At 40.0% G+C, this 24,587-nt stretch overlaps 2 protein-coding genes across 3 annotated transcripts in view; both read left to right on the top strand.

The window, feature by feature from the left end:
• KIF15 (kinesin family member 15) overlaps nucleotides 1–16,206 on the top strand; it is a 36,943-nt gene extending 20,737 nt beyond the window's left edge. The window contains exons 19-35 of the mRNA XM_048075829.2: nucleotides 902–1,007; nucleotides 1,547–1,712; nucleotides 3,055–3,205; nucleotides 4,203–4,288; nucleotides 4,727–4,802; nucleotides 5,052–5,138; nucleotides 6,370–6,474; nucleotides 7,271–7,393; nucleotides 8,855–9,001; nucleotides 9,868–9,975; nucleotides 10,275–10,439; nucleotides 10,901–11,010; nucleotides 12,066–12,138; nucleotides 12,736–12,773; nucleotides 14,435–14,600; nucleotides 15,040–15,171; nucleotides 15,483–16,206. Coding sequence (XP_047931786.2) covers nucleotides 902–1,007; nucleotides 1,547–1,712; nucleotides 3,055–3,205; nucleotides 4,203–4,288; nucleotides 4,727–4,802; nucleotides 5,052–5,138; nucleotides 6,370–6,474; nucleotides 7,271–7,393; nucleotides 8,855–9,001; nucleotides 9,868–9,975; nucleotides 10,275–10,439; nucleotides 10,901–11,010; nucleotides 12,066–12,138; nucleotides 12,736–12,773; nucleotides 14,435–14,600; nucleotides 15,040–15,171; nucleotides 15,483–15,545 — 1,902 coding nt within the window. The 3' untranslated portion in view covers nucleotides 15,546–16,206. The remainder of the gene's footprint in view (nucleotides 1–901; nucleotides 1,008–1,546; nucleotides 1,713–3,054; nucleotides 3,206–4,202; nucleotides 4,289–4,726; nucleotides 4,803–5,051; nucleotides 5,139–6,369; nucleotides 6,475–7,270; nucleotides 7,394–8,854; nucleotides 9,002–9,867; nucleotides 9,976–10,274; nucleotides 10,440–10,900; nucleotides 11,011–12,065; nucleotides 12,139–12,735; nucleotides 12,774–14,434; nucleotides 14,601–15,039; nucleotides 15,172–15,482) is intronic.
• Nucleotides 16,207–17,330: 1,124 nt separating this feature from the next.
• Nucleotides 17,331–24,317, top strand: TMEM42 (transmembrane protein 42). Of its 2 annotated transcripts, none has more exons than XM_048075870.2 (3): nucleotides 17,331–17,489; nucleotides 22,084–22,230; nucleotides 23,029–24,317. In XM_048075870.2, exons 1-3 carry the CDS (start codon nucleotides 17,382–17,384, stop codon nucleotides 23,170–23,172), a joined length of 399 nt encoding a protein of 132 aa, XP_047931827.1. In that variant the 5' UTR covers nucleotides 17,331–17,381; the 3' UTR covers nucleotides 23,173–24,317. The 2 variants fall into 2 exon arrangements, with proteins under 2 accessions (XP_047931827.1, XP_066848116.1); XM_066992015.1 differs by lacking the exon at nucleotides 17,331–17,489 and adding an exon at nucleotides 17,735–17,986.
• The last annotated feature ends 270 nt before the right edge of the window (nucleotides 24,318–24,587 follow it).

Genomic DNA, 24,587 nt, shown 5'->3' with positions numbered 1-24,587 from the left:
CATAAGAAGCAGTGTGGCCAGCAGGTCTAAGGAGGTGATTGTGCCCCTGTACTCGGCTCTGGTGAGGCCGCACCTCGAGTACTGTGTTCAGTTTTGGGCCCCTCGCTACAAGAAGGACATGGAGGTGCTTGAGAGAGTCCAGAGAAGGGCAACGAAGCTGGTGAGGGGTCTGGAGAACAAGTCTTACGAGGAGCGGCTGAGGGAGCTGGGGTTGTTCAGCCTGGAGAAGAGGAGGCTCAGGGGCGACCTTATCGCACTCTACAGGTACCTTAAAGGAGGCTGTAGCGAGGTGGGGGTTGGTCTGTTCTCCTACGTGCCTGGTGACAGGACGAGGGGGAATGGGCTACAGTTGCGCCAGGGGAGGTTTAGGTTGGATATTAGGAAGAACTTCTTTACTGAAAGGGTTGTTAGGCATTGGAATAGGCTGCCCAGGGAGGTGGTTGAGTTGCCATCCCTGGAGGTCTTTAAAAGACGTTTAGATGTAGCCCTTAGTGATATGGTTTAGTGGAGGACTTGTTAGTGTTAGGGCAGAGGTTGGACTAGATGATCTTGGAGGTCTCTTCCAACCTAGACGATTCTGTGAAACATTTTTTGATTTAACATAGAAAAGGAAGAGTAAGGCTTGTTCTCTTCCTCTATCAGTGCCATTTCTGTTAGCTCTGTTTTAGGGTAGGTTTCAGCTTTCAAGTTGTGGTTGCTTTTAAATGATTTTTTCCCTTTACATAAGGTAACTTCTTCAGTTGTGTTGAAGTATGTTTTCTTGGACTTCTGTGGATTTCAGATTCACCTACATCAAGTGTTAGGATCAGCTAATGAACTATTCTTAAACATTATCGTTAAAGCTCTGTGACTTAACCTCCTATGTTTCCTTCCATTTACAATTTTTACTTCTCTCTTCCAGCTTCTTTCATCTGAAAGGAATGACTGGAGTAAAGAGCGCCAGGAGCTACTCGAGCAGATAAAATTGCTTGAAAAACAATTCCAAGATGCTCAAAGCAAGGCTGATAGTAAGTCTATGCAATACTGAAATCCCATGTGAAGTTTTGAGGTGTCTTAATTTTATGAGTCAACAATAGTATATGCTGAGTAACTATTTGGGTTTAAGATGTTAAATGTTGCACAGGTTTGATTTAAAATAAAACTATAATACTTGCAGAACAGTTTTTTCTCTGCCCAGTCTTGCACACTATACAATATTGATAATCGTTCTGTCTTGACTCTGATATGAATAGAATACAGGACACAGTATTTTAAAAAGAAAACATTAGCTAAAAATAAAGGGGAATTCTCTGTCAGTGTATGTAAATGCAGTCATTTTTGATGATACCTTCTAGAATGTTTTTGATTTTGTCCATACACTTCATTTCAAAGTCAATGTTTTTACTGACTTTGAGTAGTAAATCCTTGTCTGTGACCTTCAAAGCTAATCCCACTGAAAGTGTGTAAGGCTTTGTAAGACTTTCCCAGGATGTCCCGTACTGTTACATGTCCTGTATCTAGCAGTTTTACAAATCAATAACATGAAAAATATTTTGTTTTTCAATAGTATTAAAAAGTGAAGTCCATGACTTACGCATTGTCCTGCAGTCTGCAGACAAGGAGCTGTCTGCTGTAAAACTGGAATATAATGCCTTTAAGGAAAAGCAAGAAAAGGAAATGAGTCAGCTTTCTAGCAGACATATGGATGTACAGTTTCAGCTGGACAGCGTCAGGTATGTTGGCAGTTTGGTAAAATGTCTTAACCTTTCTTCTGAATGCATCCTCTGATTTAGTTCTTCTTTTCTGCCTTCAAACTTGCACTTTGCATCTCCTATTTAAGGTTGTTATTGTGTGCTTATGTTCTTTCCTTATTTATTTCTTTGCTCAATTCTTTTCAGAGGTGAAACATGGCGAAACTAGCAGAAAGATATTTAAATGAAGCTTCCTTGATTTTGGTTTGTTTGTAGTATTTTCCCATTAAGTAGGAGATAACCTATAAGCTTTTTGATCTCCAAAAGTTAAGTAAAGAAGCATGATACTTTGTTTTTTTTTCCCAGCTTAGCGTTAAAAATAACTATCACTCCTCAGGCTGTTCACATGAAACAGGTGACAGGATGATGCTGATCTGAAAATACAAACAGAAAGAAACCATAAAAATAAACTGAAGTCTGTCTGTTGAAGCCTGAACAGCTTGCTCAGTTGTATGCATTAATTGACATTCAGTATTATTGGGAGTTGGAAATCTGTGAGGTTTTTAATCGTTAGTGTGACTTAGTTGTGATGTTTCTTTGTTGTTTTTTGTTTGTTTGTTTATTTTTCTTTGGGGAGGGCTTTTTTTTTTCTTGCCTGGAAAGTTTACATTATTGCATTATAATGGGTAATGTCTTGGCAGAAGTCATTTTTTGAGTGATGCGTTGTGAGACTGGGAACCAGCAATTGAAATTCAGTGTTGTGGTCTCCTTCATGCCTTGTGTTAGCAAAAGTACTGACTTCTTTGGAGGATGTACAGTAAATATTCTTACTAGAGGCTCTCCATTAATAACATGATTCCTAACACCTGTTTAGCAGTTTTTACCCTTCTTTGCTTTTCACTTCTGTGAAAGATCAAATGAAATAAGGATAACAATTTGGGAAAGTCTGGGTTATTTCCTTTTAGAATATATAAAGGCTTTATATGGAATAAATAACACATATCAGCTAAGCAGATTAGGTGCTCAGTAACTTTCTAATAGCTACAGAGTTTTTTTTTTGTCCAACAGCTGGATAAAAATAAAAAACATGGCTGAACACCATTATCAAATCACAGTGACTGAAATTTCTATAGAAATTGGCAAGAAGTACATTATTTCTAGGGGTCAAAAGGAGTACTCTGCATTCTCTGCTAGTGCCTGTTAAATTTCCTGTGCCTTTCATAAATTTGGGTTTGGGTGTTTTAAAAGAAAAAATTGTTATAGTCACTTTTCTTGAAAGTAACTCTGGATTCACTGAAGATTGTAAATACAATTGATTGGGTTGTTTCTGTAAGGAAACAAGATATTGATACTGTGGTTTGTTTTTGTTTATTTTTAAATAAAGGTTAGAACATGAGAAGATTCTTGAAGAAAAAGCAAGCCTTCAGGATGACTATGACAATGTGCAAGAAGTAGCAAAATTTGAGACAGATCAGCTGAAGCAACAACTTGAGGACAGAAGACAAGAAACTGAAGCTATGAAAACTGAGCTTTGTGTAAGAATCAGAGCTTTTAAAAGACTTTATTATACAGTTACTCATATAGCCAGTTTGTTTAATTCCTGTTATATTAGCGATAATAGGTTCCACAGTGATAGTAGGTTTCCTAGTGATCTCATTTGAAGATAAAAACAGATTTCTTTTAAAATTTAGTGCAAGATTTTTTAAATACAGGCTAGAAGAAATAATCAGCACGGTCTACTAGCAGTTTTTTTTGGCTGAAGAAGTTGCAGTGGAAATTTTGAGCAAAATGGGTTAATTAGCAAAGGAATAAGAAACTGCTTCAGGAAAGAACCCCGACACCTAAATGCTCTTGATCTCCTATCTTAGTGCTAACTAAAATTAGTTTGCTTATTCCATCTTGATTTTTTTAAATAAACTGCTTTGTATAGTGGATGTGATCCTGTTAAAATTCTTTATGCCTTTTTGTGGGGGATCGTTGTCCTGCAATTTAGTTGATACTGTCCTTGAAAGCCTGTCAGACTGCAATGACTGCAAAACAGCAATAAGGTTGCTCAAGGGCTCTTGCAAATGATATTCCCAAGTTTTCTGCAGCGTACACTGTTTGCCTACTCAGCAAGTTTGATTTCCCTTTCAGTGTTTAAAGGAATACTAACAGATTGAAAAATCATTGTTTTAAATTACTGTTAGTCAAAGATCTTGAATTGCCGGTTAGAATTTGAAACAGCTTCTCCACCCACAATTAATCTACATTGGAAAATCCTGATTTTTTCCTTTAAAGATTTGAATATTGGGGAACATTGCAGCGAAAGGGAATAATCATCAATGGCAGGTGAAAAGAGCTGATAGCTTAATATAAATAAGACTTTGGTTGTAATTTCTCCAGGACAAAGCTAAATATCTTTTTCCATTTAAGGTTTTGTGGTTTTTTTTCAGTCACCTTAGGATCTGTTTAGAGTTTTATTTTGGCTTCAATTATTGTAAAGGCCTTATATTGTAGCTTCTTATAACAATGTATATTTTGATATTCTAGAACCTATTGAAACTCCTGGAAACAGAAAAAGAACATAATCAAAAACTAACATTACAATTACAAGAAGACAAAGAAAACAATTCAAAGTGAGTTTTATTTGGTTGTGGCATTTATTTTTATCTGACCTCACTGGTTTTGTCCTATGCTAGGTTTTGTATTCGGTAGTTGACCCTGTTAGTAGATGTGTTTTTTTCCCGAGCTGGATGGAGATATAATGGACTTCTTGTTCTATCCAACCTATATTAAAGTGAGGTGTTGTTCTATTCAGTTGTACATTTGCACTGCAAGTTTAATTTCCTTACAAGTATAGTTCTTCATGTTGAAGATAAAATTCCACTACTGGTAACAGTGTATAGCTAATAACTAAACTATTAGTCTTATATAACAATGAGAAGCAGATAGTTAGAGAACTCTTCAAAAAATAAGAGCAAACAAGAATGAACTTACATGACTTGATTCTTGTAAAAGCTCTCTTATGTTCTGGTCATATTTCTCACCAGAAATACTTTTTTTTTTTTCTCCAGGGAGCTCTTGAAAGTACTTGAAAAAGCACAGGTGGAGACACCATCTTCTGACATGGTGACACGGTGTGAGCAGCAGGTACAACAGCAGAACTGAATGACTAAGTCATGTGCTCATAGATATCTGTGTACATTTATAGCAATTTTTTGGTGAACTGACTGTTCTGTAGATTACCAGCAAGTCTGATTGTTTTGCTAAGCTACTGCTTAATTTTTCTGGTAAAGTAAACAACTTAGTTCATTCAATTTTTTTTTAAGTCTTTGAGCTTATACAAATCATATTTCAAAAGTAATTAAGTCTCTCCTTCATAATTATTATTTCTTCTAGGAAGAAAAACTGCAGAAATTGGAACAGGAGCTGGCTGCTGCTGAAGAGATTATTGCTTCTTTGAAGAAGACAAATGATGCAGATAAGGTTTGGGCTTATTTCTGTTACTGATACTCAGTTTTGCAGGTAAATCTATGCTCTGTGGTAGAGCGGAAAGTCCAGAGCCTTTCTATGATACTTGGTAATTCTGTGATTCTAAACAATTCTAGCTGTATATCTAGGTAATATAAATCCTGCCATTTACTGTTGTGGAGTTTGCAAGATGATAGGAAACTGGTATGCATTCAGAGAAAACAAGATAACTGAAGGAAAACAGAGTGAATCATAAAATATCCGAGTTGGAAGGATGCACAAGGATCATCAAGTCCAACTCCTCGGTCCCTAAAGGACAACCCAAAAAATCAGACCATGTGTCTGAGAGTGTTGTCCAAATGATTCTTGAAATCTGGCAAGCTTGGTGCTGTGATCACTTCCTGGGGAGCCCGTTCCAGAGCCTGACCACCCTCTTGGTGAAGAACCTTTTCCTAGCACCTGGCCTGAACTGCCCCTGTCAGTTTCAGCTGTCTGCTGAACAAAACATCCCATGCAGAAATGATGTATAATACCCCTGATTAATAATAGGGCTTTCTAGTCTCATGTAGTAATGAGCTAATAGAAAAGGTAAGGAAGGTAACATAAGAATGTGACTATATCTTAGAAAATCAAAACACTCCTACATGAAAAGATTGCTCCAGTGTTTTGAAAGCTTACATAGGAGAAGTTCCCATGGCACAAGCATTTTTTATGCTGTATGTAAGATAGGTATAAGAAATCACATAGTGCTGTCATTATCCAGAATGATACACTGATAAATTATGGATTTTTCATGCTAAAACTAAAAATTCAACGTGTAAGGTCAGAAGAATCTGGTACTGTCTGTCAGTGCAGTGGTGTTTCTTGTGTGCCTTTTTCCTTTACAAACACATTAACCTTAAACTATAGTACTTCTATTCTGTTAGAAACTCAGGACAGCCTGAGACTAAATCTGAGGGCTAATCTTCTCCTATAATGAACACGGCAGATTAAGTCTTTATATAAGTGCTTAGAACAAAAGCCAATAATTTAACAACAAATTTCCTGTTACTCATTTAAACGTGCATATTGGGACCTCATTTTCAAATGTGTTTGAAATTTGGGATTGACAAATAATATACCAAAGAAAGTCTAATAATAAAAAAAGTCTGTTTATATCTTATTTTTATACATATATTTTATGTATTTTATGCATATATTTTATTTTAAATTTAAAAAAAAAGGGATTAACTTTTTTATGTTGCAGGAAGTTGTAACTGACTTGATGAGACAGATCCAGGAGCTGAGGTCTTCAATTAATCATAAAGCCGAGTCCATAGATGGCCTAACAAGAGAGCTGGAGGATATAAATGTACGTTCTGTCATATTGAAGGACATGGTGTCATTTTTCAGAAATGGAAGGCAATGACATGTCTTATCATGGGTCTCAAACAGCATAACTTGCTGTAGTGTTTTAGAAGGAAACTTCTTTGTTTTGACATGTTGAAATCTTCTGAACATTTTATGCCTGAGGCTGTCTTGAAAACTGAACTCTTTCCACGTGGTGGGTAAAGAGCAGTGTCTCTAAAGGGACCTATTCACATCCTGTAAACTGTGCTCAGCTGACAGTCACATTTAGATTTTCTCAGAAATTGGCGATTTAAGACATGAACAACTGAAGCAGAACTGTAAATTCATTTACGAGTGAGGTTTTTTTGTAGCTGAGATGACCATGTTCTACATCTGAAAACATATATAAAGAATTAAAGCTGTCTACATGACCATTAATAAATACGATGCATCTTTATTAAAATGTTTGGATTGCAGACTCAGAGAACCCATGGAATGCTTTAGATTCCATCCATATGCGTATGAGCTATAGGTCCTACGGAGAAAATGTTCATGAGAACAATTTCTGTGTATTACCTGTTTTTTATCAATAATGATTTTGATGGTTAATATGTATTTTCTATTTTTCTGACTACTCATTTTTAATAATGTTTTGTACAATTTAACAAGTATGATATGGCACAAGTCATTGACACAGATGAGATTTTTAAACATTGTTTTGTAGTTGTTAGCATAAGATGTGTGATACGCATTTATTTATATTTGCTGTGTTTGATAACATGTTTTCCTAAAATGTTCTAAATTTATTTTAATCTTAGTGCAAGTATAATTTTGTTCTGGTTGCAAAAGAAGAAAGCAAAAGAATCATAGAGGATCAGGAGAAGAAGATTGAAGAACTGAGGGAGGCCTTGGAGAGAAAACAAATAGCAGAAAATATTGAGGTAAAAACATTTATGGTGGTGTATTATGGTTATTTAACAGATTAATTGGATGTGTTTTTTGCTTAAAATACTTGTGTAAAACTTAACCTCGTTTTAATTCAAGCTAAAGCTGGCTAGGCTGCTCTTAAAGGAATTTTTAATGAGATACCTGACAAATTCTGTTAAATTATCACATTACTTGACATAAATATTTTATAAGCTACTTCATTAAAAACCTATGCTAAAAGCCTGGTTTAATTTTTTCAAGGCTGCTGAGGAGTCATCAGCTGAATTTAATGGCAATATTAGATGATGCAGCTAAGAAATTAAAGTACGTAGAAGAACATATATTTAACAGTCTCTTCCACCACTGCTATGATATGCAATAGCTTCCTTTCTTTACTCATAATTTTAACCAAAAGCTCCACCTGCTGGAAACAGATTTAGAAAGCATGCTTGATTCAAGTACAGCTTTGCTTTTTAAAATTGTATTTTTCTTTTTTAATTTGGTCTTTCCTGTTAACTCCCCTCCCCGTTATTTTGGTAAACATGTCATTCAGGCAAAGCCAACAGCCTGTCCTTAAAAGTAATTTCATTTTATCTTGTAGAATCAGTCATATTACATACGCTTCGTCCAATCATATAGCACCCATGAAGTCTTCCAGTGTTTGGTTCCCAAAAGCCATTCTTAAATACATCTCCACTAAGTTTAATAAACAGATTATCTTCACTAATTCTCATACCTAACTTTGACATTGACATCCAAACCCAAGTTGCTGGCCAAATGAATCGCTTTGTTTTGTGTTTTTTAACATGCAGGTTAACATGCATTCCATACACTCAAGGTTAATGGTGTAGTATCTATCTACTGATAAAAGCAGTTTCCCCCTCTTTGACTTTGTACGTAAGATACTCCTTCATGCTTTCTTGGTGGACATCATGATCCTGTCAAATCTAATCCAGGGTAGTATTTAAAATACTAGGTATTGCTTCTCCTTCCAGGTTAGCATGCTTTGTGGAAGTATGATGCCCTACCAGATCAGGGACGGGAGTCTAGATCCTAGAATGAATTGAGAGGTATCTGCACAATAGCAGTACATTAAAAGGGCTGTAATCATTGATTCAGTATAGATTAAAATCTATACATTCTTTTCTGGTTCCTTATTTACATAATTGTATTTCATTTTAAGTTTATATTAAACTTAAAAACAGTTGTCAATTCTAAACATCTCCCACAAGTATCTCACTGCAACTATATTGCAAGAAAGTTCTCATATTTTTTTCTGTGCAACCCAAATAATGGGCATGGAAAACTTGCCAAAATAAGAAATTTGTAGATGAATGCTACAATTAATGAAGAAAAAGTGGAGGGAAAAGAGGTGCTTGTAGCTCTTGTCACTGCTGCTAGGATGGATAAAACATCTTGAAACAACTGCTTTAGAGTAGTAATTGTCTTTTTACCTATCCATTGACTTAAAATAGAAAGACCTTCTGTGTGAAGACTTGCATCATACCACTGATCAGCTGATAAGACTGACAGAGGCCTCTAAGAAACATGATGCATTGCTTCAGTGTGCACAGCAAGACATAACAAAGAAAGAAGCTTTAATCCAGGAACTCAGGGAACAGGTAAAACAAGGAAATTCTTCCGATAATTAGCTCTGTGGGAGGGAGTTGTGGTTAATAATAGCTTCTGGAAAACATCTTACTTGTAAAGTTTTAAAGTATCTTGTGCACAGTACTCCTGAAGAGCAATGCTTCTTCCTGTAAAATTACAGTTCACAAGCTTTTGAAAAAAGCCTAGGTAACTTTTAAATATTTTGGTAATGATATCTTGAGATTGCCTTCACAGTAAAATATTTTTGTAGAGTAAAATTATCAGTGCATATAATGACAGAGTAACCTGAGGTTATAAGCAATATAACCTATGGGGTTACTTTCTTCTCTGCTTAACGCTTACCCACAAACATTATCATTATGTAATGGAGATAATTGAGCTCTTTATGTGATGCAGACTGAGAGTGATTTGGAGCCTTTGCAGACCAAAAAGCTACATTAAGCCTTTATGCAAACTTTAATTGCTATAACTGTCATAGTGCTAATTAATATATATTTGTTGGCAAACACTCTAGTAGGGATATGTTATTTTTGAAAAGAAAAATCCTTTTGTCATGTTGGCATATTCTTTTTGAGGAAATTGTTTAAATCTATATGCATAAAATCCTTGTATCAAGTCATGTTTTGACAAGTAACTTTTACAAACAAAATTCAGGTTAGCTACATACGATACATAATGTATGTACGCTTTAAAAAAAGCTTACATGCAACTGCTGAATGATTAACATTTATTAGGTAAATATATAAAACAATTAGGAAGGTGAAGTCAAAGGTAATCTGAAGTCACTTGTGTACTTCGCTTGCTCAAAATAGAGATGGCTGCTTTATTTTTTGTGAGTATTATGAGCTAATTTAATTCTTCTTGGGATTTCTAATAGTTGGACAGAATGACAGAAGAACTAGAGAAGAAGAAGAATGAGTATGAATTAAAAATGAAGCAAATAGATTGCTTTTTTGTGGACTCATCTTCAGTAACATTTCCTCAGGTATGATAACATTCTTCAGAGAAACATTTTCCTGATAATAACTATTAGAGTTCATTGAAAAAGACTAATAAACTTTATGGCATGGCTTCAGACTGGGAGCAGAAGTGACAGTATATCTAAGAATGGTCAAATCCTATATACCTTGTTTGCAACTTTAATGTATTATTGATCATTTTTGTGCTAGGAATTTATTAACCTATGTCTCCAATTAGCTATTAAAGCACATAACCAATACATAAGGGAAACAGTTCTTTACTAATAGTTTTGGACTTTTTTTGTTTTGCTTTTTAACTTGCCAGTGTCCAAAAACTCCCCCAAATTTTGATGTGAATTTGGCAAAAATCTTAGAAACTCACGAGCAAGAAATAGCTGATCGGAGGGCTTCTGCAATAACTCTGGAGCACCTTGTACGTGAACTGAATGAAGAACGAAGAGCTAAAAACGATGAAATTCTACGGCTGAAGGTACTAGGAGTTAAGCTCTACAGGCAATTTGTAAGGTTAAAGTAAGACCGAGTACAGAGTTCAGATTTTTAATGAGCTCTGCTTCCTAGTCTGTCCATTATTGCAGGAAGGCATTTCTTGGTCTTCCCTTTACCTAGGCACGTAACAGACAGAGACAACTTGCTTAAGACATTCATATGTCTCATTTTTCCCAATGACTGAATGGCTTCCTGTTCATGAATGTCAGATGGTAACATCTTTGCTAATGGAACTGTTCTGACTTCTTCAAAACCAAATCTGTACTGAAGCTGTAAATGGAAGGGTCATGCAGATCTTTGCCAGTTTTTCAGCTTGTTTTTTTTTTTTTTTTTTTGACAAATAGTTTTGTCTTCTGTTTTACTCAGAAACATGTTCACCTGAAAATGAAAACAGAAATTTCAATTTGGTATTCAAATAAACTGTTTCCAATTTCACTTGCTTAGGAACAACTAAATGAATTGGAGAACTTGCGTTTGGAAATGCAGATATTAGTGGAAAACAACAGGAATTTGCAGAGCCAGCTTACAGAAGCTCAGAGAGTAAGCAAGAACAGGTAAAGGAAACTAAAATTAAAAAAAAAACTATCAACTTGAAGCAGTAAAGTACAATAAACTGAAATGTACAATTTTTATTTGAAATACAATCTTGTGTATTGTTCATGTAATTAGAGATTGATTCAGCCTTTTCTATGAAAATCCAATACTGACTTGTGAATTGTATTGCCTTTAAATCACCTATTACTAAATGCAACAATGTTTTGTAGAGGAAATGGGAAACAGAATCTAAAATAATTACACAAGTAGACATTACAGTGTATTTTATATTGCCACATTCCTTGTGCAGTTATTAATTCAGTAGATACAAAATGTCCAAATGAAGTCAATGTAATTTCTTTTAAAAAGATAAATGGAACTTGTTTTCCATCCATGCTTTTGAGGGTAAGGAATGAACTTTCTCTGAAAAGATGGCATGCTGCTGTATACCTCAATGGGAGATTTCATAAGCTTTGGTTTGAGCTATAATCTGTACTACTTAATTTTGGACAGAATTATTTTTATTCTGTCTTTTCTTGGTTTTCTTTCCAATCTTGTAGAGGAGTAAATATCCCACTGTTTTAAGTCTTGAGAAAAGAAATATTAATTGACAGCAAATAACTGGTTATTTAATGACAAATCATTTTTACGGGGCAACTTAGTAAACACTAGCTTAAGACAACCATATGCTAACTAAATGCTAAGTTGAATTAGGAATTGAATTTTCTTTGCCTATGAAGTTTATCAAAAACGTCTCTGCAAGTGAGCACCATCAACTAATAAAAAATATACCTTAATCACGAAGTTGTCCAAAATACACAGTTGCATAGTTACAACGTTATTTGTTTTCATTAGAGCACTGGTTTCACTACACTCTACCTAAGGAAAATCTGACGTTCTTGGAATGTAAAAGTTTTAAACCCTTCTAGTATTTTTTTTATGATGATCATTATTCTGAGTCTGAACGTGCATCAAGACAGCTACATACATAACAGCTTACTGAGATTAAACTGGTAGTTTTTACAACTGGCTTCCTATGTTTGCGAAAATCTTTTCTCATTCTTGGACTTCCCAGTGATCAGAAACATACTGATGTTCAACAACTCAAAGAGAAAGAGGAAGAGATTGCTGAAGAACGACTGGCCAAGGTACGTTACCCTTTTCATGCAGTAGTTGCTGTTTCCCTGTTGTGAAATATTACTCATGTTTTCTTCTATTTCATGCCAGTAAAACAAACACTGATTTTTAGTGAATTCTAACAGATACAGAGCCTGGTACTCACCTCATAAGTTTTCTGTCTTGGTCTAACTGCAGTAAACTGGGAGTCAGATTGCACAATAAGAAAAAGAAAATTCGGGTCACTAAATGTGACTCATCTCCACAAAGTCGGAAAGTGAAGATTGTGTCATTTGCTAATAGCAAGGCTCTGCCAAAGGGAAGCTAATGTCACAGTAGAGGTTGACACGGATCTCTCAAGGAGAGGAACCTCCTGTTAGAGCTCTGTTGTGCATGAATGAGCAGAGATATTGCTGTGGGTCATTTGTGCTGGCATGAAATGGAAATATGTGCATACAGCTAGGAGATGAATTTATAGTGAATGTTAGAGATGTGAATTATTTGGTGGTAGGATGACTTTGATAGTTTTTAGAATTAGATACTTGGCATCAGGTAAATAACAAATCATTTTAAATAGATACACATGCTTTAAGAATTATGAATATAACTAATATTTTGAACTTTTACAGAATAAAGCAATGGAGGAGATGCTGAAAATGAAAGCAGAGTAAGTTTAATATTACTCATTGAACTGGAGACTTGTATTAAACTCATTAATACCAAATGTTACATTTAAGGAATAGAAGTCCAAGATCTGAAGTTATAAAAGATACATTTTAGAAATGTTAACACTTTTACAAAATACATCAAGTTTTTACTCTTTTTCATCAGTAGGTGGTGGTAGCACCTGTTACTACATTTTCTGAAAGGTTAACAGTTAATCACGAAATACTCTGAAATAGGTGGAACCATAGGAAAAGCTTTGGTTAGAAGGGACTTAACTTTGAATTGTTTAAAATGACCTACGCTGTAGAGTTTTGAAAACTTCTATATGCGATGACTTCTAAGCACATTCCTTTTCAAATGAAATTGAAATACTGTTTGCTTCTTTACTAGCACTGTAAATATTTTAAATTATAAACTTCATCTAATTGTTTTTATGCTATTTGTTGAAGTTTTTTTTCCCATTTTATCGTGATTAGGGAAAACTACTTATGAAAGTATTTCTAGAGTGTATTTGCACTGATGTGTAAGGAGTCCTAGAAATTCATATTCCACACCAAGGATGGATAGTAGTCAAGAAATAAAATACAGAATTAAATTAGTTTGAAGATGCTTCTCCTGTTATTCTTAGCCTAATCTGTATTGCTTCAGGGACTCATAGTGGCTGAATCTCTTAATTATTTGGGTTATTGCCATTTAATGGTGTGCTTTCTATGTTAATAACTTCTTTTAAGGATGAAGATTATTTTTATGAACACAGTCATTTCAAAAGTAATTCATACTCATTTTTACTGAAGCCCTAGTCTTGGGCAGGGGTTATTTTACTATTCAATGCATTGCTTTTTCATACCTGTCTGCTCTTTGAAACGTGCTTTTTAATAGTGTTACAGTGTCTCATATGAGCAAATAACGTACAGAGAGGAAAAAGATTCCTTTTGTCATCAAGGAAATGTTTTGACAAACATAGTAAATGAATGCTATTTTCATACAGTTGGCCTTAAATATCAGGCTGTGGTGAAACAAAACTGATGACATGAAATATTATAATTTATACAATACTTGAATGCAAAACTACAGTTGTTCATATCAGTAGACATGCTGCTAAGTTCGATGACAAAGATTTTAATATTCTGTGAGACTGATAGAATTAAAATATTTTCAGCAGACAAGACGTCTATTCAAAGGCGCAGCCCTTATTCTTTTATCAGGCCAGATAAACTTGGACATCTGTGCTGTTCAGAGATGTTTCTGAGCAAAAATGGCATTAGGGAAAAGCTATGTACAATCAAGCGGTTTTGGGGAAACTTGAACTGCAACAGAGTTCACTGGGCAAATTTACATGCCTTAAGTGAATACTACGTTATCGTGTAGTCTGATTCTATTTTCTGTTTTGTGAGTGGAGTTGTTCATCCTGGATTAGAAAGAGCACGCTTCCCAAAGAGGTCAACTCCAAAACAACGCCTTGTTTAAGAGAGTATCAAACACAAGAGTTGTGAAGCAGGATGTAATTTTTCCTTCTGCTCGCACAGAGTTCTAGGGAAAATAAATTCTATCAAAAGGATGTCTTTAAAAGTCTGCTTCTGTGTCTGAGGCTGACATAGTATTTCTCTTGCATGCCACTTATGTTGGTTTTTCAATATTTTATGATGCTTTTTTTATTGGCAGATTAGAAGAGACCAAAAATGCTCTCAGAATCAAGGAGAATATTTGTCTTGAAATGACACAGGAGATGGAACGAACTAGAGCTTTGGAGCTGAAAGCATTTCATGAAAAAGAAGAAATTAGATCAAAACTGGAGGAAACGTATGAAGAGAGAGACAGAATTGGAAAGGTTATATGTAATTTTTGTCTTTATGGTAAAATCTTATTCAGCAGAGGTGGAGCTGTTACTAATTCAATAATATTCTGAATTAGAATTGAATTAGCAATCACAGACTGCCTCTGAAAATGTTTTGTGTAACAGATTAATTATATTTGTAATGCTGTTTAATGGTGCACTGGTGAAACACCAGTGGAACTCTGGGTACAGAACTCAGTGTTAAAGTTTGTAGTACAAATCAAATAATGCATTTGACCTTTAGAGGCATCTAGTGTAGTACCCAAGGAGACATGCAACAAAGACGTATTGCCTGGACAACTAACTCTTGCATCATATGTTACAACAAAGTTGAACGTTACTATGTTAAGCAGATCTAAACGAGATATTTTGTCCTAAAAGGGAAGGAGGGTCTAAAGCAAGAAGATGTACACTATGTATTTACTAATTACAGGAAATGGACTTGCTGAGGAAGCAAGTTGACACTCTTGCTGAGGAGAACGGGAAATTACTTGGTCATCAAAATCTAAACCAGAAGATTCAGTATCTTGTGAAACTGAAGAAAGATTACGCTAAACTTACTGAGGTAAGTTTCAGAGAGTACAATACAGATGGAGTAATGATGGGATGTAGAGGACAGCAAGGTTCAAAACTTTCCAAAACAGTCTTGCTCTTCTGTTTGGGAGTAATAGATACCCCTGATTTTATACAGCTGTGTAGGTCGTGGCCAGTCTGCCCTCCTCATGGTCCCCCAAACAAGAACTACCTTTTTATTTCCTCAAGTGTTCAAAGCACTTGGACAAATAGAGTTATCATTTACTTACAAATATGAAAGAAGTGAATATGATTTCCCTAATACCTATATAGTTCTAAATACCATTTTTTTCTGTTTTACAGGAGACTGAAAAACTACGAGTTGAAAATGCTTTCTTAAAAGAGACTAAAAGATGTCACATGTAGGTATCATACAGATCAGCTATAATGACACAAAAAAAACTGCAAAGCTCTGTGTTTCAAGTGTACAGCATAAGCAAAAGCCAGTTGTCAAACTTCACTTTTGCTGTTGTTCCTGAATGTTGTCTGCTATACTCGGAACAATCAAAATTATTTTTTTTGCTAGTAACAACTTTTAGTGAAGAACTTTACTTAACTAAGTGGGCAGCTTTCATCGACATATTAATACCTTCCTATTGAAGGGGTTCTGTAACTCTTCAAAATATGATTTTGTATAGGTGCTGGAAGATACATCTTGAATTTTTTGTACCTTGTCAGGGAAAAGCCTTCTCTCTGGAAACATACTAGGACTCCTTATTCCTTTTGTGCTTTTATTCAGGTCCCTGCTGAAATCTTCTGAAATGCTACTTTTTCTACCTGAGCTGAATTTTTAAAGGCATAATTTCTTTGTGATTTTTTATCTTAAAGGAGGGATGTTTGTAGTGGGTAAAAATGAACTTGTCAAATTTAATAACTGTTAATACTTACTCGTTTTCAAAATGCACATTATATGTAGTTTGTTCAATAAAGGAGGAGTATGACCTTAATGGATTTGTAAATAATATTGTAAATATATTTTGGCTTTTGTATTCTTCTTTCTCTGTTTGAAATTAAAACGCTTTCAAAACTATTTTTCTCCAGTGTAAAATTCCACCAGATTTTTATATAAGCATTGTAGGATATGCTTTCTAAGCGTTTTGAAACCATTTTCTGATCAAATAGAAGGTAGAAATGTTAAGAAATCTGAAAATATGCAAAACATTTTAGGAATATAGTATAAACTGCCTTGATCACAGTTAAGATAGAGAACTATTGCAAATAACAAACTTACTAGCAGAACACAAACTTCTGATGTATATTGTGACAGTAAATGCTAGTTTTTACAGTTTTTCACAGTCATTAAGTCCCAATTTTGGCTACTTTGTACAATGCTGTGTGTGCCCACAAACAATGGGGCAAAATGTAAGATGTGAGAACTAAAGGGCACTATACTTCCTAGAAAGCTTCTTCAGTATTTGACTGAAGGAAGCGCTCATCTAAACATTCAAAGGTCAGCTAATGCTCCAGCTTTTTTTTCCCCACTTTAACTGTGGAGTATAGAAGTAAGAAGCTGAATGTACACTGAAGAGTTTGTTTGCTCTGTAGACAAATAGTAGCCAATTAGAATTAAGAGGGCTTGTAATCTGTGTTAAGAGGGCAGAGTGAGGCTCACAAACCTGTGCCCTGTGGGTGTTTGCTGCAGCCCTAGAAGATGGCAATACCAAACCTGCCTCAGCCCAACTGCCTGTCCTGGGGCATTGACTTCCACCTGCTTTAAAGTTAGAAAAGACCTCCAAGATCATCTGGTCCATCCATCCCCTACTACCACTGTCACCCACCAAACCATGTCCCTAAGCACCACATCCAGCCTTTCCTTGAACACCCCCAGAACGGTGACTCCACCACCTCCCTGGGCAACCCATTCTAATGCCTGACTGCTCTTTCTGAGACAAAACGTTGCCTAATTTCCAACCTGACCTCCCCTGGCACAAGTTGAGGCCATTCCCTCTAGTCCTATCACTAGTCATCTGCGAGAAGAGGCCGACCCCCAGCTCCTCACACCTTCCTTTCAGGTACTTGGAGGGATCACTAAGGTCTCCCCCGAGCCTCCTCTTTCCCAAACTAAACAACCCCGGCTCCCCCAGCCGCTCCTCACGCTGTATCCTTGTAAATAACGCCTCCGAGCGTCCCCGAGCAGCGCAGAGCCCAGCCCTTCCCCTCTCCCCCCCAGCTCCTCCCGCCGCCCCCCCTCCCGGGGCCGCCATGCGGGCGGCGGTAGCGGCGGCGGCCGCGGGGCTGCTGGGGGCGGCGGCGGCGGCGGCGGCGAAGCTGGCGCTGGGGGCGCGTCCCCTGCGGGGTGCCGGAGGCTGGGTAAGGAAGGGGGAAGGAAGAGCAGGGCGAAATGGCCGCCGCTCGGCCCCTCCCTCCCGACAGGCTTTGCTGGGGCTTTCGGGTGCACGGCGGGTGGGGGAAACAAGGAAAACGCGCAGAAACCCCACGCGGGGGTTCTTCCTCGTGCTCCATCGGGTGCTGCCCTGCACGGGTTGGATGGGAAACGTGGGGCTGGTGCCGGAGAGCTGCGGGGAGGCTGGCCGTAGGAACAACAGCGAGCAGAGTGAAGCAAGTCTGCGGGTCTGGGAATGCGGTGGGGAACCTTCCCTGTGTCTGTTCGCTCGTGGCAGGAGCGGTGAGGAGGTGGAGCAGTCAACTTTGCTCATCCAGTGTGCTCATCTGGCGAGCTCTGGGTCGGCTGTGCGCGGGGGATGATCTTAATCACGGCTGTGTTTCTCAAAGCCCACTGTGCGAAAGGTCACGTCGGGCTGCTGGCCTTTCACCTTAAAAAGTGTTTGGTGTCCTCATCTGCACAGGTGAGCTCTAGGACAGGCACGGCAAAGGTGGAGATGCACAAAACATGTTGGGTATGGGAGAGATGCTGAGGTAGGCAGCAGGAGCGTATCCTAAAAACACACCGAGGAGATTAGGCAAAGAGCAGGCGTTGGTATTCATGTGGCAAACATACACTTGGACTTGAAATTCAAAGGCGAGCCCAGAAGAAAAAATATATCTGAAAAAAATCAGCCCTGTGTCAAGATAAAAGAAAATCGACTTGTGTGTTTATTGAAGATGGTTAAAAAAAAAAAACCAACAACTCACCAATCCTGTAGATCCTTTATGATATATCAAAATGAGTGGCAGGAAGGGAAATCAAAAATTTTAAATCCTGTTACTCTCTGTGATCCCTCCCCAAAAGATTGTGCTCTGCACTGACAGAAAAGCAGAGCATGGAATTACTGTAAATGCGGACAGCATATTTTCTGATTATTTTTCTCCTTTGAAATGTACAGAAATATTGCCCATTTATTGATCTTTTTGAAGGTGACATGAGAAAGTGTGTCCACGAGGAGTGTTGCCAGCAAGTCAAGGGGGGTGATCCTTCCCCTCTGCTCAGCACTGGTGAGTGCTGTGTCACGTCCAGCTCTCCCCAGTACAAGAGAGACGTGGAGCTACTGAAGGAGGTCCAGCCAAGGGCCACGAAGTTGGTGAAGGGTTTGGAGCACCTCTCCTGTGAGAAGAGGCAGAGGGAGCTGGGACTGTTCAGTCTGAAGAACAGGAGGCTCGGGGATCTCATCAGTGTCTGTGAATACCTGAAGGGAGGGTACAGAGAGGACGAAGCCAGGCTATTTCCAGTGGGGCCCAGTGCCCAGAGGCAATGGGCATGAACTGAACACAGGAGGTTCCCTCTGAACACCAGGAAGCACTGTGTGGGTGAGGGAGCACTGGTACAGGTTGCCCAGAGAGGTTGTGGGGTATCTTCCATGGAGATTAAAAAGCCATTTGAACATGATCCTGGGCATCAGCTCTAGCTGACCCTTCTTGAGCTGAGAGCTTGGACAAGGTGAGCTCCAGAAGTCCTTTCCAACCTCAACCACGCTCCTATTCCGTGATTGTGTTTCGTTTTTCTGAACAAATTGGTTCCTCCAGTTATTTTTTAGGCCCATTCTAGGCAATGGTTATGAATCAAATTAATCAGTCCAGATGTAAAACTAACAGTTTCAAGTAAATACCAGTTTTCCAAGTAGCTTAAATTGTACAGGACCATAGACGCTTAAACATTTCAGAGGGCTCACTACTTGCTTGACTCCTGTGCACTTGGTCTGAAGGCATTTCTGCAGAGCAGCCACAAAGTAACAGAGGTTTAAGTTCTGTGTTTGAGGAAGAAATATAGAAATCTAAAAACAGACCAAGTAAGTAGCCATCACTTGTACAGAATGGAAAGTGACAGCAAATGTTAAAAGTATATTAACACCTCTAAGAGGTTTTGATGTAGAGTATCAGGATACTCGACAGCAGCACAAGGATGGATTTCCAGGTCAGACGGATGTGTTGTGGTGGACCAGCCTGAGAGCGACCTGACCACAAGGGGTCATTTCACTTGAACAAAACCTTTTCTTTACTTTCCCCTCAGCCCTGCCAAATTCCATCTAAATTTACTTCTGCCATTTCATCAGTGATTCTGGATTATCTGAAATGTACACTGAAATTAATCTCGTCTTAGAAAAGCAATCAGAACAGTAATCTTTGACTCACTGGGCTGGCTCTGCTGAGCCCTTGGCAGGGGAGGAATTACACCTCCGTCCTTCCTTGTGGGGAGCACCCGGGGATGTTCCCATCTCTGCACCTGTGTGCCACTGCAGTGACCACTCCTCTGCCCAGGACGCGGAGGGACTCGACTTCTCTGGAACACCTTCCTTCTGGGCCTGTGCCACCTCCAGAGCACACCGCAGCCGATATCCATGGTTCTGCGATAGAAGTTCAGCGATGGGTTCTGGGTAGCTTGTGAAGATAGCATAGCTGCTGTGATGGTGGGAGGCAGCTTTATTCCACCACTGGTAGACTCGCAGAATAACTCAGGTTAGGCAGGACCCCCAGAGGTCTCTGGTCCAACCTCAGCAGGGCTAACTGGTTGCTCGTGGCCTTCTCCAGTCAAGTTTTGAATGCCTGCAAGGTTAGAGCCCATAAGAGCCCATAATCTCTGCTTCAGTGTTTGGTCACCTTTGTTTTTCCCACTATTTTATCAACATTTTGCCTTTTCTAACCTTTACTTGCTGCCCCTTGTCAAATCCCTACACACCTCAGAGAAGAGCTTGTCTCTGCCTTCTCTACACGCTCTGGTGGGCAGCTGGAGATAGCAACGAGATCTTTATACCCTAAGGCCCTTTTTCCTAACAGTCAACCTTGGTAGGCTCTTTCTGATCCAGAGAAGAATATACTGAATTTAGGTAGAACATGGAGAATATTCTTCCTGTCTTCTAAATCTGCCTACCCACTATAAGCATACGAGGACACACACAGGTGAAAGGTAGAACCACCTGTCAACCCAAGCAGAGCATGAGGCCAGGAATAAGGAGCCACCACAGAGGCCAGCAGGCAAAGCCCATCCTGCCGTGAGCCATAACATGGCAGCAGGCTTCTTCCTCAAAGGACCAGTAGCATGTGGGCACGGCTGGCCCTGTGATCCTTCTAGGCAGGGTTTGACAGGACGGCGGTGTGTCGGGGCGAAGGGCCTCGTGCCGCAAAGGAGTTTGCAGGTGGGAATTGTTCGGGAGTGTTTGCTGTTGCCCTGATAAAGTTGGAGGCCTTTGCCACCGAGGAGGCCAAACGCATGACCTCTGTGGGGTGGGGTTATCTTTGGAGAGCTAGCGCTAGCCGTCGAGCAGGGTTTTCCTTTATGACCTTTTCCTTTAAGGTTGAACTTGCTTCAGAAAGCCCAGTGACCTGCCCTGGCTCATGGTTAATAATGTCTTCTTCTGGGCAGGAGCACAAGGTGGCTGCTCGCCCCAGTGTTCAGGATGGCTGGCACGGAGAGGGCACAGTGCAGCCCTTCCTGCAGGGCAGGTGCCACCCAAGCCATGTTTGTGGGTGGCTTCACACCTCCAGTTCCGTCTGCCTCGAGGCTGATCCCACGACGGCCTGTTGTTGACCGAGAGAGGCGATGGGCCATGAAGGCATGATCGCTATGGGCTGAGGCAAAGCTTTGCTTTTCCTCATCGTTGTGTGCTCCCTGAGTGTTTGCAGGAGTTGTTCTGCCTGTGGCTTCCTCCCTTGGTGCCTTCACGTCAGCTGCACAACACCTGGGGGCTACGGAGATGGCCACAGCTGCAAGAACTGCTGATGTGGGGGAGATAGCAGATGGTAAAGGCTATTTAAGCAAACCTGTGCCCTTTTTCCAGACTGAGGCTGTTATATGTCTTGTGAGGTCACCTAAGAACCTTTCTCTCTTGAGAACCTCGTTGGCTTTGAGGGCCCTAGAGTTCAGAGGTGGTTTCATTGCTATTAAATGCTGGCGCTCTCAGTAAACCTGCTCTCCAGAGAGCATGTAAAATAAGGCACAAAACCCCTTAGCTCTCACTTTCCTCCCGGAGGACCCTGATCTGCCTTTACTGCCGCAAGCAGGCAGGCCAGGTCAGCAGGAGGTGGTGAGTGACGGTGGTTTGAGTCCACACAGAACTCAGCACAAATACACAATGGGCAGATCCCGGGCCATACACAGTGCTGGCACGTACAGTGTCTGCGTTCCTCTCTGCAGGGATGAATTTGACCCTTTTCCATATGTCTGGTGATGACTGAAGGGCATCTCACTGAATTGTGTGTGCACCAGGTTATGGGGTCAGGAGCTTTCTGGACTTTGGCTTCTGGTATGAGAGCCTCTATATGCTGTCCTGGCTCTTCTCAGTTTATAGTCTGAGGCTGGATTAACAGCAGGACGCCTCAGACACACTCCATCCAGAGCTGTTCTCCCGCCTCTGTTGTCTTCTGTGGCTTAATGTATTCATCTTCATGTGATACCATCTGTAACTCAGTTTCAAGCCCATGCCATTTGGTTTTGCTCCAAAGTGCCCATGAGATAGCGAGGCTGAATAAGCAGTCAGTAAAAATAAGTGGGTTTTCCCCTTTTGTCCTACAGCTGCCTGTGCTGTTTCGCGTAGGCTGCATTGGCTTGGTGTGTGCCTGCAATGCAGTCATGTGGACGGTCTTTGCGAAAGCCCTGCGACTCTCCTCCTCCTCGGCTACTGCCTCTGTGACAACGACAGCCTCCAACTTCATCTCTTCGGTAAGTAAATTCATTCCCGAGGTGCTGGAGCCTAGAGGAGCATAGAGATGTGGGAATGGTGATGCTGGCTGCAAAGGGAGATGTAAGTACGCCTGCACAAGCAGCTGTGAAATAATTATATCAGCCCTCAGCTGCTGTACCTGTTCTTCACACAGAGGCTATAATATTTTCTGGGTGGTGCAGGACGAAGAGCATTGCTGCCAAGAACCATACCTTGCAGCAGCTGTAACAAGTAAAGAAATTTTCTAATTGCCAGTGAGAGATTGGGCCGGGAGCATTGTTTTGTTTTGCTTTTGCTTTAGTGAAACCTCACCTGTGACAAGCCAAAGCCACCCTAACTGTGTGTGAGGACGCACTCTCTCTAAGTGACAGTAGGAACATTTTTGACCCACAGGTTTTTTTCTGCTTGCATTTCTGTCTCACAAGCTGTCGATCTTGTTTCTGTGCTCCAGCACTTTGCAGCCAGCTCACAACCTTGTCCGAAACACTCTCAGATGAGAGGGGCTGTGTTTTTATTGACTGGAGTGGAGATTTGGTTCCTGAGAGGTGCTGGTAAGGCAACAAAGCACGAGTGTAGCTACCAGAATCCTGGTTGGGGACCACCATATGGCTGCACTTCCAGGCTGGGTGATGCAGTAGGTTGTCTCCAGCATCATCAGCAGCTGTTTTTCTGTGGTGTTGTTTTCCTAGGCAGGCTCCCCCAGCTGAAGTCCCCACAGCCCTGCGGAGGAGCTGGCAGCACAGAAGGCTTTGGGACAGCTCAGCCCAGCAAAGCTTTGTCTTTTTCTTTTCCTTCAGGCCATCCTGGGCAAGCTTCTCTTTGGGGAGACGTGGACACCTGTGTGGTGGGTTGGCCTCGCCATGACACTCTGCGGCCTCGTCCTGCTGCACACTGCTGCGCCCCGGCCAGCACCGCTCCCAGCGGAGAAGAAGGAGACGTGAGGGTCTTTCCTCCTTCTCCATTTTCAGCCCAGATAACACCTCAGCTATTGGCACTGCCAGGTCCTAACCAGATCCTCACCCCATGCACTTTCTCCTAATTCAGCACTGGAGCCAGCCAGGCATCTACGGACTTGCTAACCCCCCTTGCACGCTTCTCCGTCGATTTGCAAAGTCATGCACATTACATCTTCCGTGTTCAGCCGGTGCAGCCGTTCCCAGGTGCCTGGTGGAGGTGTGGGAACAGCGACTACTTGGGAAAGAGCTGATCAGTTCTGAGTCAGTCGTCTGGAAACTGGAGCCAGAGGCTTATCAGCCACCCCTCCTCTTCACACCCTGCGGTGATGGAGCCTTCCCAGTTCAGGGACGGAAGGTAGAAAGTAAACATGGTGCCTATGGAAGGTGCCTGGGCATTGGTACTTTTCCATAAGATGAACTATCCCAAAATGGAAAAGCAAACAGAATTAGGTGCTGAAGGCTGCAGACATTTCTGCTCTGCTGGTGATGATTTTCCTTGCTGCCTCTTGAAGAGGCCCCGTGCTTGCCCCATGTTCCCATTGCCTGGAAGATGGTGGAGCATTCCAATAATTCCTTCAGATTCCCCTATCACACACACCTGTTAACTTGCCATTTACATCTGATGTCCGTAATTTCTGCTCTCCCATTCCTGACATGTTACTCATTGTAAGGTTGCTTTTTTCTTTAACTTCTTGACCAGCACTGATTTTTTTGATCGCCATTCCTGGTTTGTGTAGGTCAAACTGTAATTTTGGGAGAATACATGTGAACAGTCAGCTGTTTTCATTAAGAGTGTCGGTGTTTGACACACTCCACTCCCCATTTAAGCTGACAGTTGCTCTAAGTGGAAATGGAGTTTCTCAAGCAACGTTTTTTTACACCTCTGGATTATACTGTTTTCCATTTGTGTAATGTAATTAAATAGATCATTGGTACCCCACTCGTGCTAAATTTTGGGTGGGTGATTGCTCTTCATTGTCAGGATGACAATGTATGCCTGTCTATACATCACATGTGTCAAGAATCATCCTTTCTAAGGTGTTGGCTTCTTTCCCTTGCCTGCACATGCTTGTCATCCTTGGTAATTTTTTATTGCAATCCTAATAAAGAATCATAATGATGCCTAAAAATGTATGCATCATGCTGGTGATACCACTTGTTTGCTCTGGGCTTGCCATGCTGTCCACGTCTTCGTGTAACTGCAGAAGGTGAGTCACGGTTGTGGCATGTGCAGAAAACCCAAGGACACGTTTGTGTGAGCCTCGTTATTGGAACCTGTAAGGTTTGTCGCAACTGACAGATTGGCTCTGTGCCCAACAGGATTGTAAAAATAGACTTGCCGGTGGAAATGCCACTGGAGATGGGTTTGTGCCTTTTCCTTTTTTTTTATCGGAAAGCAA

The sequence above is a fragment of the Anser cygnoides genome, chromosome 2, assembly GCF_040182565.1.
Source record: "Anser cygnoides isolate HZ-2024a breed goose chromosome 2, Taihu_goose_T2T_genome, whole genome shotgun sequence".
NCBI classification, from domain to species: domain Eukaryota; kingdom Metazoa; phylum Chordata; class Aves; order Anseriformes; family Anatidae; genus Anser; species Anser cygnoides.
This window is presented reverse-complemented; position numbering and strand designations above follow the sequence as displayed.

Coding starts and splice junctions, on each gene's coding strand:
- TMEM42 (XM_048075870.2), top strand. CDS start 17,382: ATGCGGGCGGCGGTAGCGGCGGCGGCCGCGGGGCTGCTGGGGGCGGCG. Junction 17,490..22,083: donor TGCGGGGTGCCGGAGGCTGG/GTAAGGAAGGGG, acceptor TTTGTCCTACAG/CTGCCTGTGCTGTTTCGCGT. Junction 22,231..23,028: donor CCTCCAACTTCATCTCTTCG/GTAAGTAAATTC, acceptor CTTTTCCTTCAG/GCCATCCTGGGCAAGCTTCT.